The sequence below is a fragment of the Dromiciops gliroides genome, chromosome 2 (assembly GCF_019393635.1).
Source record: "Dromiciops gliroides isolate mDroGli1 chromosome 2, mDroGli1.pri, whole genome shotgun sequence".
NCBI classification, from domain to species: domain Eukaryota; kingdom Metazoa; phylum Chordata; class Mammalia; order Microbiotheria; family Microbiotheriidae; genus Dromiciops; species Dromiciops gliroides.
The window spans coordinates 24,340,324-24,356,023 of record NC_057862.1 but is presented as its reverse complement, the minus strand read 5'-3'; the positions used below and the strand labels follow the sequence as shown (position 1 = coordinate 24,356,023).

The 15,700-nt window shown below is 40.2% G+C and overlaps 1 protein-coding gene across 5 annotated transcripts in view; it reads right to left on the bottom strand.

Moving 5' to 3' along the window:
• ARID5B (AT-rich interaction domain 5B) overlaps positions 1 to 15,700 on the bottom strand; it is a 210,543-nt gene that overhangs the window by 102,494 nt on the left and 92,349 nt on the right. For all 5 annotated transcript variants that reach the window (XM_043984027.1, XM_043984028.1, XM_043984026.1 and 2 more), the window contains one exon: positions 10,223 to 10,453. In XM_043984027.1, the coding sequence (XP_043839962.1) occupies positions 10,223 to 10,453 (231 nt within the window). The remainder of the gene's footprint in view (positions 1 to 10,222; positions 10,454 to 15,700) is intronic.

Sequence of the window (15,700 nt, the reverse complement as noted above, 5' to 3'; positions counted from 1 at the left end):
GGGAAAGGAAAAGGGAAGGATACAGGAGGAAATTGAAGCAATGTAAAAATGAAAGGTATCTATAAAAATTATTTTAAGAAACAAATCCTTTTTGATTGATTGATTGCCTAGGGCTCAAGTCATTAACCCAGCTTCTTGGTCACCTAAGATAGAAAAAGCCCAGTCCAGGAGGGTGCTGGGATCTCTCAGACTTGATGGATGTCCCAGTGCTGTGCAATTTGATGCACCTTTCCCCATCCAGCAACAGCAGTGCTATGTCCTTGCTGTATATTCTTCCATGCTACTGTTAAGTAAAATCTCCTTTTGTGTTAAATGTTCGATAGTACTACTTTGCTCTAATGCCAAGCCCATATGACCAGAGTAGCCTGAGACAGGTCTGGACCAGAGTACCATGGCATAAATTAGATTGCTCAGAGAAACTAGTGATATTTTGCCTGAAGAAAACAAGCCTTAATGAAGACATAACAGCTCTCTTCAAATAAGTGAAAAGCTAGCTTTGGGGAGAGGAATTAAACTGGTTCCAATTGGCCTTGAAGATTAGGAACGATGGGTTTAGTTGCAGAAATATATAGTTGGGTTCTATGGAAAGGAAAATCTTCCTGACAATTAAAACTGCCCTACAGAGGAATGGGTGCGTGGAGAGACAAGAGATCAAACTTTGTTGGAGGGCATCAAACCAAGGCTGTTGCAGAGTGGGCTGGATCCAGGTGGTTCCTCTTTCCACTATGTCACATTGTATCCTTGCACAGATAGGTATATGATAAGTGTGTGATAATTCATTTAGAATAGTGTTTTTGTTATTATTAGTGGCATGAATACTGTGCATATTGCACCTTTTTCTAATCCCTCTCCTTGCAAGGGAAGCTGGAAGACCAGAACTAGAGTAGATTGAAAAATTTCTAGCAAGAGGACTTTGTATCCATGACCCAAGTGAGCATAAAGCCCACCTGATGGGATGAAGGGCAATGCCAGCTAGCAGTGAGATTTCCTCAGCAAGCGACACAGTCTTTTTTCATGCCAAGAACTTGGCTACTTGGCCTCCTTTGAAAACCCATTACCAAATCATGGCAAGCAAAATTTAATTTAAAAAAGGGAAATGATTTATATATTACAGGAATACAAATGTGACAGAAGCAGGAAAGCTTGCATACATTTCAGTTTTTGAAATCAGACCTATAATTTTTTCATTTAAAAAAAGATGCCAAGTTGGGCATGCCAATGCCTTCTAAGCAGAAAATTGTAGCAAGGTATAGAAAGGAAGCATTGTCAGTCACCCAGCTCCAACTCACCCAAGGTTATGAGAGATGTGGGGCCTTCTATTTTCCTTCACAGAGTTATCTTCAGCACTTAAAATACCAAGCTTAAAGCGTTACACATTTTTCTTTGTAGCTAGCCCTCAATCATAGCCGAACTATCTCGGGATTGATAATCCTCATAATTTTTTTTTGTAATTTCTTAAATTCTTCCACAGCCAGAAAAAACCACTCATCCTCCCCCACCCATTCCACCATCTGGACTATTCCTGGTTGACTTTGTCACATACTACCCTACACACATTGAGTTCCTTGGGCACTTTGGCTCCTAAAGTCTCTGCCAAAAGAGGGGTATTTTCTGGCTTTGTTGGCCAAACAAGTTCTTAAAGTCAAGTCAATGTATGTTCATACATGTGAGTTTGTTATTTCCCATGAGTGAGTCTTTTCTCCTCCAAAGAAATTATCTGACCTTGAAGGTAGTGGCTGGCATCTTCTACATGATTGCAGTGATTATGAGACAAGGGAGCCGTATTTGGCTTCAGAAAACATGGTTTCTCATTATAACTTTGTAATTTATAAGCTGTGTGAGTTTGGATAATTCATTCTTTCCAGGTCTCAGGATTACTCATCTATAAAGTACAGGTTTAGATTAGACAATCTCTAAATTCCTTTTAAATGCCAGCTCTTAGAGATACTGTAATCCCTAAGATCCTTTTCAACCCTAAATCTACGATGTTACAATTTTATTTCTGTATCTAGCATAGTGCTTCAGATGATACTAAGTATTTAGTGGAAATGCTATCAATCAATATTGAATAAAACAGAGATGTTCCTCAGTGGGACAAAGAGGCTGCAGCTACCCCCAATGAAGACCATTTCTGACTGCAAACATTTAGACAAGCTTTGCTCCCTAAAGCCCAGGTTACAAAATACAGCCTTAAAAGGGGGTTAAAGGTGAATGTTAGTATGAGAGTGAGTCTTCTTGTTTATCAAAGGGCTTTCTTATTAAAAAGAATAATGAATATCTTTCTCCATCATGTGACTTCCCCCAGCTTTCATAATTCTGCGTGTTAATTTTTTAAAGAATCAGCTTCTTCCTGTGTGCTTTTTTATTGATAAAAATGTCCATTTCATTCAGCAGAAGACTATGTTGATCTTCCTAATGTAATGGGATATAACTTTCCTACTTTTCTAGATGAAATGTTTGGTGAAAGATTAGCTAATATAGGCACAAATCCCTTTTTCTGGGGTGAACAAGAGTTTATTGTACCAAAGAGTCCACATAGCTTTTTAATAAGCTATCGAGTCCATTCTGCTCTTAAAAAAGTAGTCTGAAATAATTTTAAAATGTTCTTTTGTTTAAAAAAAATACAGGTCAAATATATGTCTCCACCCTCCCTCTCACCATACTATGTCTATGTATAGGCTGGAATAATTAACAATGATAATAACAAAATTATCTCTATTAGCCTCTACTAGATGTGATATGTTTTTACCTGTCATAACCCTTTGTCTTGGTACCTTGGCTTCTAAGTCTCTGCCAAAATAGAGACATTTTTCTGGTTTTCTTGGCCTAAGCATATTCTTAAAGCCAAGGCAATAAATCACCAGTTACATATAAGAAAGAAGGCATCTGACGGCCTTTGACAGGTCGTGTTTCTCAAGTAGTAAGTTTGCTGTACTGCCTGGTGAAAACCAACCAGTCCCCTACTTTCCCTACTGAGCTCTTTGGGCGGCATATTTAAAAGATAGCATAGAGTGAGACATGCAAAGTCACAGGAGCTTGTGATGACGCTGCATCCGCAAACACATGCATGTCTAGGACTTCAGAGAAAAAAAACAAGTTGTATGCCCCGGCCTGGTTCTTTGTAACCAGTCTATAACATGCAAGAAGAATTTCTTTAGTGCTTATCTTTAATTAAAGATAATTTTGAGGGTTTTCATTATCTGAGAGATCAGTAAGATATCAACTAGCATGGGTACATTTGCAGTGGCTGCATTCCTGTGAACAGGGGCCAGGAGTTTGTGATCAAAGAAATCTACAGAGACCAAAAAGTATAATAACTGCTTATAAATTCTCAATGTCCTTAACAAAATATCCACCTTTCATTTTTAGCAAAAATAGGGAATATCTGGAGCAGAAGAGGCTTGGGATAGCTGGCCCACTATTTTCCATTTTTTCTTTTCATAAAAATTAAAGGTTTTCTCCCCTGCCTTTTTGTCTCAATATATATTTTCTCCCAATAGGAAAATGAAAAAGAAGAATTAAGCAAACATCTTTAAAATGAATTAGAAAAAGTGGGGGAAAATATGTTCCCCCCCAATTAATATTTTGTTAACAAATGCGAGAGTTCACAGTTCTTAGGCTCCATGAGTTCTTCTATCCAATGGCTGCTGATAATTGCCTTTGTAGAAGCTACCTTATGGTGCTTAGGGCTTTAGAGATGGTGTATACATGCAAACATGGGAGTGTATAACTCTGTGCGTGTATAAACAAACTCTGAAATGACTATGACCCTTACCTGAAGAACAATGCTTATAATGTGGATACATGGACTAAAAAGAGTAAGACTAGGTTACCTTCTATAAAGCTCAAACTTCTTTAAGGTGGAAAGTCTTCCCTTTGGTCCAATCCTAGTCTTGGTCAGAAATAACCACGCATGCAACTCTGACCTACTTAGTAGACAGAGGTAGGACCTGGAGTCAGGAAAACACAAGTTTGAACCCTGCCTTACACCCTTACTAGATGTGTATCCCTGGGCAGATGTTTAATTATTTCTTTTTTTTTCTTTATCTTTCTTTCTTTCTTTTTTTTTGGGTAGGGCAATGAGGGTTAAGTGACTTGCCCAGGGTCACACAGCTAGTAAGGGTCAAGTGTCTGAGGCCGGATTTGAACTCAGGTCCTCTAAATCCAGGGCCGGTGCTTTATCCACTGCGTCATCTAGCTACCCCGGTCTTTAATGATTGCAGCCTCAAGTTCCTCATATGAAAAATGAGAGTGATAAGAGCATCTAACATACAGGGGAATTATGGGGTTCAAATAAAATAACATGTGGAAAACACTTTCCAAACCTTAGAATGCTACATAAATGTTGTTGTTATTAGCTTTGGAACACAACTTTCTATGCATCTTTTTAATTCAGAAAGACCAAGGAGTGCAAAACCAATTACATCTTGTTCCTTTCCAGGCATCCGTAAGAAATGGTCTTGGTGGCATTTATGCAAGTTGGGTTCTCGGTTAGATCTCACTGACAGAAGCCAGTACCTTAGAGCAAGCTATTTTTCTACTGTAACCCCGCCCCCCCCCGCCCCATACCTTTGTGTATATTGAACTGCCATCACTTACACAAGTGACATCAATCTACATGATATTAACATAAAGCCTATGCATTAGAAGGTGTTGTACATTTTATTGTTCTAGTAGAAAAAAGAGATAAAAGGCTTTGGGGGGCATTTTCCTCTGCCATCACATGTTCAGAATTCAATATAAATGACAAGGTATATTTCATGATGGAGAAAGTGGCTAAATACCTGGGCCGGGGGCAGGGAGGGGGTGTCCCATTCTCTGAGATTCTACTAGGATGGTGAGGGTAAGGACTGTGAACTGTATTACAGTTTTTCTAAAAATATTAGCTAAAGGAAGGGGACTAATGTTTTTTTTTCCATTTTGGCCATCTCTGGTGAAGCCTATAGGCCCCATCTCTGGATGTTTGTAAATGAATAAAATAAAATACATAAGATCACAAAGGAAGACGGCTGTATTAAAATATAATTATCAACTTTTTTTTAGAGTTCCCAAACCCCCGGGTTAAGACCTCTTGCCTTCAGTTTTCACTTTTGCCAACTGTTATATGATCTCATTTCCTAATCACAAATTCATCATAACCACTTTTTTTTTTCTTTTTGGCAGGGGGAAGAAGGGGTGGCCTATTTCCTTAGCTTTAAGATAAGCCAATTCTCCACACTAGGAAGAGAACACATGACTTTTAAGAGTAGAGTTTCTGAGAGGGCCAAGGAATACAATTGATATCCAGATGTTGAGACATTTCAGTCACCTATTATTAATACTACTCAATTTAGGCTTTAGACCCCAGTCAGTCCTAGAGTTTGAACAAAGCCATAACCAAGGAATGAACTCGAATAAAATGGAGTCAAGAAAGCAGATGGTCCGCTATCAAAACCTTTCAAGCCTAAAATAACCTTTCCAAAGGAAGGAGGACAGTTAATTAAAACCAAGTTATATTTACTTGATTCTGAATATCTCAATGTAAATAAAAATCTCGATGGTGCTCCTGTGATGTTGGACTAAAATAAACCACGGCATTTCATTGATCTTCTTTTCCCATTTAAAGTTTCTAATCAAACTTTTCATTAAATCACTTCAGAAAAATCCGTGGTGTTTTGTAATAGCCACTGAAATAAATGAATCACATTTGCTATCCTATGAAGCTCTTTCACTCTGTGGAATACTCTGAAAAGGGGGGAATACTCTGACAGATATCTTGCATCCACCCACGAGAGCTTGATTCCTGGAGTAAATAAACAAAGATGATCAAGGGCATGGAGCCAATGAGGTTTGAACCAGCTAGGGCAGTTAGATTAGAGAAGAGAAAGAAAATCCTGTTCAGAAACCATAGACTATACTTTTTACCATGCCTCCCCCAATTCATAAATCTATCCCTACTGTTAAAGAGAGGAACCAGGTAAGAGAAGACAATTTGTCACTATTCATAGAAACAAATCCAATTGTCTATCTTGGAGATGATGTATAGTAATGTCTTCCTAAAAAAAAAAAAGTGAAAAAAACAAAATATACCACTCAAAACACTGGCAAACGCAACCATAATAGGTTAGTAGCAACAATAGGAGACAACATGGCGAAGAATGTTGGATTTCCTGCCAGAGACCTAGGTTCAACTTGACCATGACCTTGGGCATATCAAGTAACCACCAAGGAGCTTCAGTTCCCTGATCTGTAAGATGCTAGGGCTGAACTAGAGAGTGGTCAAGGTCCCTTCCAACTCTCAATCTATGAGGACTTTGAGAATGCTGGGCAGAATTAGGAAGAGTTGGGCTGTGGGCCTGGCTTTACCATGAACTAACCTGTCATAGGAACTTTCTGAGCTTCAGTTTCTTTATTTCTAAAATTAGTATAACACTCCTATTCCTCTCTATTGTTCTTTTTTAAATAACACATGGGGAAAAGTATGTGAAAGCAATTGGCAGAGTACAACGCTCTGTAAGATGTTATGTACCAAGAAGCTAAGTTATTTTAAGGAATGTAAGGAAATACATATTTATGATACATGGTATTATGTATATATGTAACATTATATATTTTAATTTAATAGATAAAATATAAAACAATTTTATATCTTATGTAAATATAGCTGGGTGTGTTGGCAAATGCCAACAATGTAATTCTAGCTCCTGAGGCTGGTGGGTTCCCTGGATCTTGGGAATTCTGAGCCATGGGCTAAGTGATCAGGTATCCGTACCAAGTCCATCAACTGATACAAGGAGCTCCGAGATGGGGTGGACCGCTGGTTGTCAGAGGAGGAGTGAAGCGGTCCAAGGCCAGAAATAGAGTAGGACAAAGCACCTAAGCCAATGTGTAAGAGTGGGACTGGGTTTGTGAGTAGCCCCTGCCCTTCCAGCCCAGGTGAAATAGGGAGACCTAGTCTTTCAAAACATTCTCTCTCTCTCTCTCTCTCTCTCTCTCTCTCTCTCTCTCTCTCTCCATATACATTTATTATATATTTATATAATACATAACATATTCAAATATTTAATATATTCAAATATATAAATAACACACACATAATATAAACACACAAGTATATACATTATCCCCTAAAGAAAATTCTATACTTTGGTTCATTTTTCATGACCAATTCATGTCCTATCATACGACCATTCTGGCTTATCCCCTAACTATTTCTCCCTCCTCTAAGTCCCCATGGCACCTTTTGTCTGTATTTTTTCATTTGATTCTTAATTATGTACTTCTCTGTATGCACAATGTCAATTAGCCTTTGGGTCAGCATGTGTGCGTGTGCGTGTGTGTGTGTGTGTGTGAGAGAGAGAGAAAGAGACAGAGAGACAGAGACAGAGAAACAGAGAGAGTTCTTGTCTTCCCAACCAGACTAAGAGCTCCTCAGAGGCAGGGCACTGGCCTTAGATTTCTCCCCACAACCCCCAGCGCCTAATAGAGTGCTCAGTCCAGTGCACGGACTCAGGAAATATTGGTTGATAAATAAACATTTGTAAGAACTACGAAAACAGACACTGTCCTCACAAGGGGCAACTGAGAGGTATTCTACAAGCACTTAGACATTTCACATGTCAAAGGTGTAGCTACTAAGAGTCATATACTTTTTGCCATGAGGTATCCTATTCATCCACCTGGTGATATGGCCAATAAAATTTGATTTTCACAGCACAGGCAAACTGTTACCTAAATTACATCTGACCAATTACTGAAGCAACCAGACGTGTGGTACAGAATATATATACTGTGCAACAAATTCATCTGTGAACCCCCTGGCACTCTGGGTAATCAAACAGAAGTGTTTCAGTCATCTGGCAGTGTTTAATATTAGTAACATTTGTTTAATGCTAGTCACTAATTAAATTTATGTCCTTCTACCAACTGCTAGTTGTGGGGAGAAATCCTAGCCATACATTTTAACAAACTCCTTCAGCCCATGGCTCCCCAGCAAGACCAGATGATTTAAAAGTATACTCTTTGGGGAACTTAACGTGCATTCCATAGGGGGAAGGGGGGGGGGGAGGGAAGACAGGTAATATCAAAGTTTCCAAAATTAAGAATTGGGTTGAAAAAAAAAAGTTCCTCAATTTGGCTAGTTTGCCTTATAGCATGCTATGGGAATTTCAAAGGCATTCCATTCCAGAAACATCTACCACCCTAATTATTATGGCCACATATCCCAGAAGCTCTTTAAAGGCACCTTCAATAAAGAAGGTTCGCGTTGCAAAAGACAGCTTCCACTTTAAGAGGCCGGGGAAGAAAAACAGCATTAAAATAAGCAATGTCACCAGGAGATTCAGGAAATCATGGCTTCAGAAAGTCAGATGCAAAGGTTTAGAAGAAACATTTTAAATGGATTTAGTAACTTGAACGGCCATCTTGTTCACTGCTGAATTGTTAAATTCTCAAATTACAGAAGAATCTTAATGGTAAGAGCTTTGAAACTCAATGACTAATAACTCTTAAATTAGCCCCAAAGGTTAAAACCTTTTTTTTTTTTCATTGCATTACATTGTGAAATTCTAATTTCGAATGCTCTCAAACAAGAGGGAAGGAATTCTTTCGGTTTTATTTTGTGTCAGTAAATTAGAGGCCTCACTAGAGTAGCAGGGGGTAGAGGGGGTGGTTTGAGGGGCCAAAGAAGGGAAGCTCAGGGTAGACCTGAAAAATAGGGAAATACACACACACACACACACACACACACACATACACACACACACACTTTTATCTAACTGAATAAAAATTTTATTTCAAAGACATTCCAGAAATATCCACCACCCTAATTATTATGGCCAGATGTATTTATACTAAAATATTCACATGTCTTGAGTGGGGAAGGGGGTGTGGAAGTGGTAAAGTCTTCTTTCTTTTTCTAATCAGTTATTGCCTTTTGAGGACTGGTAGAGATCTAATGGACCAGTGGATTCAACAGCTGAAATGACCTTGAACAACACGGCCTCAGGCCTTTTAGAGGCTTTAGGATCCAATGAACCATGAGCTAACCATGGCCCTTCCTTTTCTCCCCTCAACTTCCTCCCTATACCAATACTCGCCCAGGGCAGGGATACTGAGGTAGGGAGAACCTTAATGAAGCCTCTCCATGGGCATTACAAGAAGAATAACTAACTGGTGGATACTACAATGGACCACTCTATAACCAGGGACACATCTGTAAGAGAGACAAGTTAAGGAGCTAGATTATGTCACAGGATAGTGTAAGCAAGAATTTAGAACTCTACAGTGTTTGGGGCCCTGGATGACAGAGGGGTGTGAGTGTGTGTGTGTGTGTGTGTGTGTGTGTGTGTGTGTGTGTGTATGAAGCACGTCACAATCTGAAAAGGCAGTGGAAATTTTTAGTCAAAAATTTGAGTTCAAAATTCTCCTTTTGTTACTTTTGGGGGAGGGGCTTGCCCAGGGTCACACAACTACTGTCAAGTGTCCGAGGCCAGATTTGAACTCAGGTCCTCCTGAATCCAGGGCTGGTGCTTTATCTACTGCGCCACCTAGCTGCTCCTGCTTGGACACTCTGTGTGGCCTTAGCCAAATGATTTACCGGGCTCAAGCCCCTGCTATTAAATGAAGGGGAAAAGGGCTGGTTGGACTTCAAAGTCTCCAAATCTAAGATTCTAAGCACAGCCGAGAGATTCACAAAATGATGCTCTGAAACGTCAACAGTAGATGTCTACTCCAATCTGAACACTGACAATGAAGTGCACACACCGGTTCATGTTTGCTGAGTGACTTTTTAGGGAAAACCCAAGATGCCCCTTGGTCCACAATAGGGCCCGTATAGAGTGCTGCACCACAATGAGAGGTGAGTGACCATCAAGTAAAAACAATAGCTCAACAACTCAAGTTCATTGTAACAGGAAGCTTTATGCCTTTCGGTTTTTTCCCTAAGTCCAATTTCAAGGTCTAACAAGCAGCTTCATGCCATATGTGCTGAACAACTTGTCTGTAGACTCAAAATAATAACCCCTTTGCCTATAGTAAACAGAGGTTGTGAGAGAGACCTGAACATGGTAAAGAATCCAGAGCCAACCACCATCAGCCACAGAAATTGGCTGGAAACATCAGACATGTGAAAATGAGCGCGGTTCACCATCCTTACTCTTTTTAAGAGCTGTAAACAATCAGGAAAAAAAAAAAAAAGAAGGGAAATGTTTCACATGGGAAACAAAAGAAGTGAGAGACTTACCAAATTCATCACATATACTCTCATTTTCTATAAGAGTTGGGTGCTCAAAAGTGTCCCGACAGTAAAGAATTTGTGGATTCTTACTGACCACGGCAATTCCACCCAGCGCTAACACAAACTGGTCTGTCAGCACTGATGATGGCTTGTCTTGAATACGCTTCAGCATGGAGCGGTAGCGACAGTACTGGGGATAGCTGAGAACGATCACATTGGAATCTTCATCGTCCTCACCTGGAAAAAAGCAAAGACCTCGATTATACTCTTTTTTCACGTGAAGGCCTTGAATGCAACAATCAACACGTGAGCGCATCATAATTTCAATCTCCATATTCTGTTTTCTAGGTGATATGTCATACAGCCATAAGACATCTTGTGTCAGTTTTCATTCACCACAGCCATGGCTCATGCCTCTTCCCTCCCTCCACTGATCCACCAGGCATATGGGCTTCACACAGTATGCTCTGTTTGGAAAAAGTCATATACAAGTGTCATCATCGTTACAATCCCCTCTCTCCCATGCCAGTCACCCCCAGCTAGTCACACTTTTCCTTCCCCTATTCCAACATTTCCCAAACCTTCAAAATCCATCTGGCAACTTGGCAAATCGAAGGGAACCCCGCAGAGAAGTACATCCCAAGAGCCCTTGTTAAAGGACTCAATCAGAACCAACTTAAGTCTGATGAAAATGCTTCAGCAACTTTAATGAAGCCTTTTCTTGATGTTCTTGATGCCTGTTTACACCTTGCTATATTTAGCACCCATTCACCAATCGGAGCTCTCCATGGATAGGTCTCTCCATCATCTTAAGCTTTACAAATGACAAATAATCTGTCCCTTCTGTGACTCCAAGTCTATGTAATACGAAGCTAGATTCAGCATCCCAGAGCACTCAACAAGCCCACCATCGGGACAGTCGTAACCAATTCCCAAACATGTCACTTACTTATCCAAAGGGAAAACACTCGACATTCGATGGCCTTACCATGCAGTAGGGATTTGTACAAGACAGTTGTTAAGGATACTGACACTATTACAGCCATCTGGTAACCAGTGGGAAACGTATTAGGAAGGAGAGGATAGAACGACAGAACATCTTCTGTACCAAGAGAAGGTATGGATGTGACCTTTTCAGATAGGAGGCTGATACCCAGATGTATTTCTACTTATGTTCATTTGGTTCCTCGGGCTGCCTGTTTCTCCTCGGATGGAGATGTTTTGCGGCTTACAAGATGACATCTTTTTACAGTTTACATTTCTTAGCCTCCTGCTTAGTTTGTGGGTAGCCACTTCTTCAGCTGGCACACTTAATTAAAAGGAAATATGTTTACATTGAAGTAAAGTTCCAAAATTAGAAGCCATTTTTAAAGACGATAGAATGTGTCTCCCAAGACATGCTAATTTGAGATTTTTAAAGCAGACCCAAAAATAGTTCATGCTTTTGGTTAAAGTAGGTACTTTTGATAGAGTTAAAGCACTTACTAAATATTAAGTGTTAACATCCACCAGTCTTTGTCAAAACTCAAGAATACCTAAGTACCACCTGAAGAAGCAACCACAGAGTGACAATTGTACCATTATAATCTTCCACAGGAGAAGAAATGGCAAATGAGAGAAGGGCTGGCTGAGGTCTGATGGTCAGCCTGGAAGCCAGGAAACTCCAGAACCCTAACTGAGGGTCCGGCAATGGCTTTCATTGGTGCTGAGCAAGTCATATTGTGGCTGCATCAGTTTCTCTACGAGCATAGATTTCCAGGGAGAAAGGTCCTTAGGGTAACTGATTCCAACCCTGTCATTTTACAGCTGAGGCAACTGGGGATGAGAGTTGTAAAATAAAGAGAGGGGCACTTATCGACCTAACAAGAGGAAGAGAAACCTTGGGTGTCATTCCTTAATGGAAAAATTCACATGGCTCCTTTGGATCATGTCACTTTCTTGCCCATGGTCATTCCCCAGACCTTACTCCTCCATTCATCAATGATACTTTCCCCTGATATTGGGCTCTCCCCCCAAAATACCTAAAATCCCCCCCTCTTCATTCCCTCCCCACTTTGGACTCAATGGGACTCTTGCATACACCTTTTTTGTCTCATTCCATAACATTTCCTCATTCTAATTTAGGGAAATGATCATAGTAAGTTTGGGAATGGGAAAAATAAATGAAGACATCTCTAGTTCTCTCCCCCAACCCATTTTATAGATGAGGACATTGAGGCTCAGAAAGACAAAGTGATTTGTCCAAAGTCACCCAGTAGCAGTGCCAAGATGAAAATCTGGGCTTTCTTTCCCCTTTATTTGTGCACATATCTGATCTCTTCACTAATGTGTCTGCCCTTTGGGTTTAGAGATTAGGTCATTTTATATCTTTGTAGCTCCTGTGCTTGGCATAGTGCCTTGAATACCGTAAATTCTCTCTCTCTCTCTCTCTCTCTCTCTCTCTCTCTCTTTGTGGCTGGCAATGAGGGTTAAGTGACTTTCCCAGGGTCACACAAGCTAGTAAGTGTCAAGCATCTGAGGTCTGATTTGAACTCAGGTCCTCCTGAATCCAGGGCTGGTGCTTTAGCCCTGCGCCACCCAGCTGCCCCCAATACAGTAAATTCTTGAACAATGTTCATTCTAGTTGAATTGCCTTCCTTCGTTTGAGCAGTTCCTGAAACCTCACCTCTTCGATGAAGTCATTCTTGATTAACTGAAAGCTAGTCAATGCCCTTTTCACCAAAACAAGCAGCTCCTCCTTCTCTGTTCACCCAGCAATCTAGAACGGCTGCTTATGCAATGCTTTGTAAATTTATGAATTTAACCTATTTTCATTTACTCCAAGTGCTTATTCAGTCACCAAACTGCAGTCTTGGCACTGAAAGAGACCTGAGAGATCACCTAAAGCAATCTTTGCCTGAAGGTAGCCTCTCTATAACACACCAGATGAGGGGCTTGGAGACCTCCGTCAAGGGGAGCCTACCCTCTCCTTAGCAGCTCTAGTTGTGAGAAAGCTTCTCCCTGCTTAGTCAGTTGTCTCTTTGTCTTTCCACCATCATGGCTCTTAGACCATGAGCTCCTGCCAACAGGAGATAGATAGCACAGATGTGAATGAATGTTCATGAGCGTTTCATGATGTTAGCAACAAGGACAGTGGTCCCTGATTAGTTAGGCTAAGAACAACTCATTTCATGGAAAAGCTGCAGAGAACAAACCAGCTGTGGACCAGAATTGCCCATGTGTTTTTGTAATGGCTCCCTATTACCTCTCGGATCAAATAGAAATCCTCTGCTTGGTATCTGAAACTTCTCCTATTCTTACTTTCTAACCTTCTTACACTCTCCTTCAACATGCTCCAAAATCCATCTACACTGGACCACTTACAGTTCTTCCCTGCTTCCCATCTCTATGCCTTTGCACTGGCTGTCTCTGTGTGTACAATGCTCTGCCTCCTCTTCTCCACCTCTCAGTTTCTTTCAAGACTCAGCTCCAATTCCACCTTCTGCAGGTTCCCCTCTGGGATTACATTCCATCTATTCCATTCCATTCTCCATTTGTACATATCTTGGATGTACCTACTTACTCACATGCTATCTCCTCCATTAGAATATAAGCTTTCTGAGGGCAGGGCTTATTTTAGTCCTCTTTTGTATCACCAGAAAATAGCACAGTGCTTGGAACAGAGAAAGCACTTAATAAACACTTGCTGACAGAGCAAGTTATATCTCTTGACCAAGACCTTCCCAACCTCAAACAAATCAAATGGTCCCTTTCCATCTTTAGAGGTGAAATTCAACAAGTCTACAAAATGGGTGACAATCATTGATCTGAATTAGTCTCCATTTTGAAAAAAGTCATGTGATGCCAAAACAACTGGTTCACAGATGGAAAGAATTAAATCAACTGGCTGTTTTGTCAACAAGATTTCATCAACAACCTTGTCGGACTGATTTCTGAACCGAGAGAACTGATCAGAGTGTTGGCACAATGTGGACAAAGCAAAGTTCAAGTCTGACAAGCCTTCTTTCTAATGAGTCCTTCCCCAAAGGGGGTTCCCATGAACTTCTCAAACCATTGGACCAGGATGCCAAACCTCACTGGCTCCTCAGAAAGTTGAAAAGTTGGCCCTCTGGGTAGACATGGGGCCCAGAAACAGCAGCCAATCGGGGCCCAGAAGCAGGAGCCAATCCCACAGAGTCACTTCACTGAGGGCTGGCACTTGGTAGCCTATCTGTGAACCAAGCAGACGCATTTGTTTGACCAAGAGGGGAAAAAAAAAAAAACTACTTAGGACCACGTGTGGTCATCTTGCTATTAAGGATTCTATCAATTTTTATGTAAAACTGATTTGGGGGTCAGGGTAGAACAGGAGGCAGGGGGGATGGATAATCTCAAAGCTCTCATCCAGTTCTAAAAATTCCATGACTCCATGATTTTACCATAAGCCTTTGCATTAAACTCACTTCCTCCTGACTTGATCCTAAGAACCTTTAATATCCAGATTTTGACTGGGCACAGAGGGAAAAAAAGAAAACTAGGTTAACCTTGAAAAAAGTTCTTATATAAATTCCAAGTTACTTGTTTTCCAAATTATTTTTTCTTACTTATGTGGCTCATATACGGTTGTGTCTGTGTACATATACATAATAAACAAACACTTCAATGCAAAGTTAGCCATGCAACAAGGCCTGCCAACAAATGCTCTGCCGTGCATTTTCCCCCTTTCCAATTCATAATGGGGCCAACAGATAAATCTAAGAATGAATAAAGAATGGATAAATTGCACATTTGTTTAGTGAAAGACAAACAAAGTGTTCCTGGAACAAAGATTTTCTTTCAACCACACCCACATATGAAAAGAAATCAAAGCAATGCTTTAACAAAATACAGGCCTGAGAAAAAGAAGTTTTCTTCTCCCAACTCCAGTAGGTTGCTTTTAGTTGGACTGTGTGTATTATTCTACTTTTTAGTCAACAGAAAATGATCAGTGAGGAGCTGCTGGCCCTGGTTAAAATTTTAAATTAATATCATTATGAGTTTCGAGTAAGATAACAATCTACTCCCTAGTTACAATCTGTTTTCTTCCATGTCCACTTCCCCCCTACCCCATCTATATGTCTATTTTTAAAAAGGAATTACTGCTTGTGACTGGGAGATACAAAATTGCTAAACGTCATTTTAACTTCAATAAAAAGAATTTTACCTATTAAAAGTTAATACCTAAAGTACACTACTTGTAAATGCTCAACCAAAATTACTCTAATCCAGGGCTTATATCATAATTACACGTTTTGTTAACCTCTCTCAATGTCAATTTTTCATTTATTTATATATTTTGAAAGTTCCAAACAGAATTCCATAGAGAAACTGTAATTACATTGGGAGACTCCACCCATGCTTTTCAAACAGTAACTGTATACCACTGCTTAATTCACATCACTGGGCTAGGGGAGTGGGAGGTGGGGAGGGTGGGGGGAACAGGGTAAGAGCAGGCATTCAGGCTGA